Source organism: Nicotiana attenuata, unplaced genomic scaffold, assembly GCF_001879085.1.
Source record: "Nicotiana attenuata strain UT unplaced genomic scaffold, NIATTr2, whole genome shotgun sequence".
NCBI classification, from domain to species: Eukaryota; Viridiplantae; Streptophyta; class Magnoliopsida; order Solanales; family Solanaceae; genus Nicotiana; species Nicotiana attenuata.
Genome location: NW_017674184.1, coordinates 85,722 through 87,242, shown reverse-complemented (window position 1 = coordinate 87,242; position 1,521 = coordinate 85,722). Strand labels below are relative to the sequence as shown.

The window sequence follows — 1,521 nt, the reverse complement described above, 5'->3', positions numbered from 1 at the left end:
CAGACGACAAATCCAGCAAATTATTCAATTTCATGTGTATAAACCATATGATCCCAAACTCCAAAAAAATAAGAAAAGATTATTTCATTGTTAATCCCAAAATCTGCTGAATATGCTATATACCTAAATTGCTAAATTTCTGCTCTTATTACTAATACCAGCGTATGAAAGTAAATGTCTAATACTACATCGATAATCACTTCTGCTCAACGCTAAATCTTCAATTATTCAACACAAATTGCTCAAACTTTTTCATATCTCTTTGCATTGTAAAAAATGGATAATTCAGAAGCTGATCAGCAGTTGACCTCTTTTCAGGTTCCTCAGCAAGACAATCAATTACCATACTCTCAAACTCATCTGAAAACACCTTTTCTTTTCTTTTAATCAAATCCAAACCTTTCTTGAATTTCCCTTTTTTCTGCAGCAGTTTTTCAAGTGATTTTGGCAATTTCTTCTTTTCCCTTATCTTCTTGATTATACAATCCAAGTCTTCTCGATTTATCACTGGTAACTCTCCGTACCCTAATTCCAATGCCGTTATTCCCAATAGCCAAATATCTGTTTTTGGTCCATTTGTAGCATTATCTTTCTCAAAAATCTCTGGTGCAGAACCCCATTTAGAAATACTCTTTAGATCCAGAAAAACAGAAGAACTGGAACCAGTTTCTTGAATTTCTTCAGTATTGATATTTTCCGAATTATATACTGATGCTCCATTTGCTAATTTGATCCTGATTTGGCCAGAAGACTCTTCAATATGAACAAAAATATCACCAGCGTTGAAAGTTCTATGAACCCTTCGAAGAAGATGAATATCTTTTAGACCAAGAAGTGATTCTTTAAGAACAATAGCAATACAATCCTCTGACAAAATTTTCTGCGTTCGAGTAGAAAGAATATAACGAAGAGAACCTTCTGACATATATGGCAATGAAACGCATAAAACTTCATTAGTATCGAAATAATTCTTGACTGCTATTAAATTTCCACGAGGATTAGTAAAACTCGTATGAGCTTCCAGTTGCAACTCGACCCATTCATTTTCATGATTCTTGTTTATCGTCTTCAGTGTGACGTGGCCAGAAGGGATAAGTGTACCATTTTCCATAGATTCAGAATGTAAAGCTTTGTAAACTCGGCAGCAACCGTCAGAAGTAGAACCAATTTCTTTGTTGAGAAGGTAAGTATCCTTAGTGTTTGGATCAATAATGGTCTTACCAACTTTTCCTGGATGATAATCTTTTGGTAGACCTGATGATTTTGACCTACGCATTTTGTTGAAATGGATTTATGGGGTTCTGCTTGTTTAATTTTCTTGAACAGAAAATCAGAAGTTTTAGAAAATTGGGATTGGTTTGGAGAGGAAGAGAAGATAATGAAGATGGGAACATGTATTTATACGATTAATAAAGGGACGATAGCATTGGCTCATTGGTTAGTTATTCCGCGCGCCTTAGGTCAAGAAGCCGTTATGATTCTTGGCCTCTTTTGATTTTTCTTTCTTTCTTTTGAATGGGC

The 1,521-nt window shown here is 34.7% G+C and overlaps 1 protein-coding gene across 1 annotated transcript; it reads right to left on the bottom strand.

The window, feature by feature from the left end:
• Positions 1–220: 220 nt before the first annotated feature.
• On the bottom strand, positions 221–1,276 carry LOC109218151 (serine/threonine-protein kinase BLUS1-like). Its single transcript, XM_019382489.1, has one exon. The coding sequence runs from the start codon at positions 1,274–1,276 to the stop codon at positions 221–223; it is 1,056 nt and encodes a 351-aa protein (XP_019238034.1).
• Positions 1,277–1,521: the final 245 nt, after the last annotated feature.

Bases quoted from the DNA above. Each gene is read 5' to 3' on its own strand.
- LOC109218151 (XM_019382489.1), bottom strand. From the start codon at position 1,276: ATGCGTAGGTCAAAATCATCAGGTCTACCAAAAGATTATCATCCAGGA.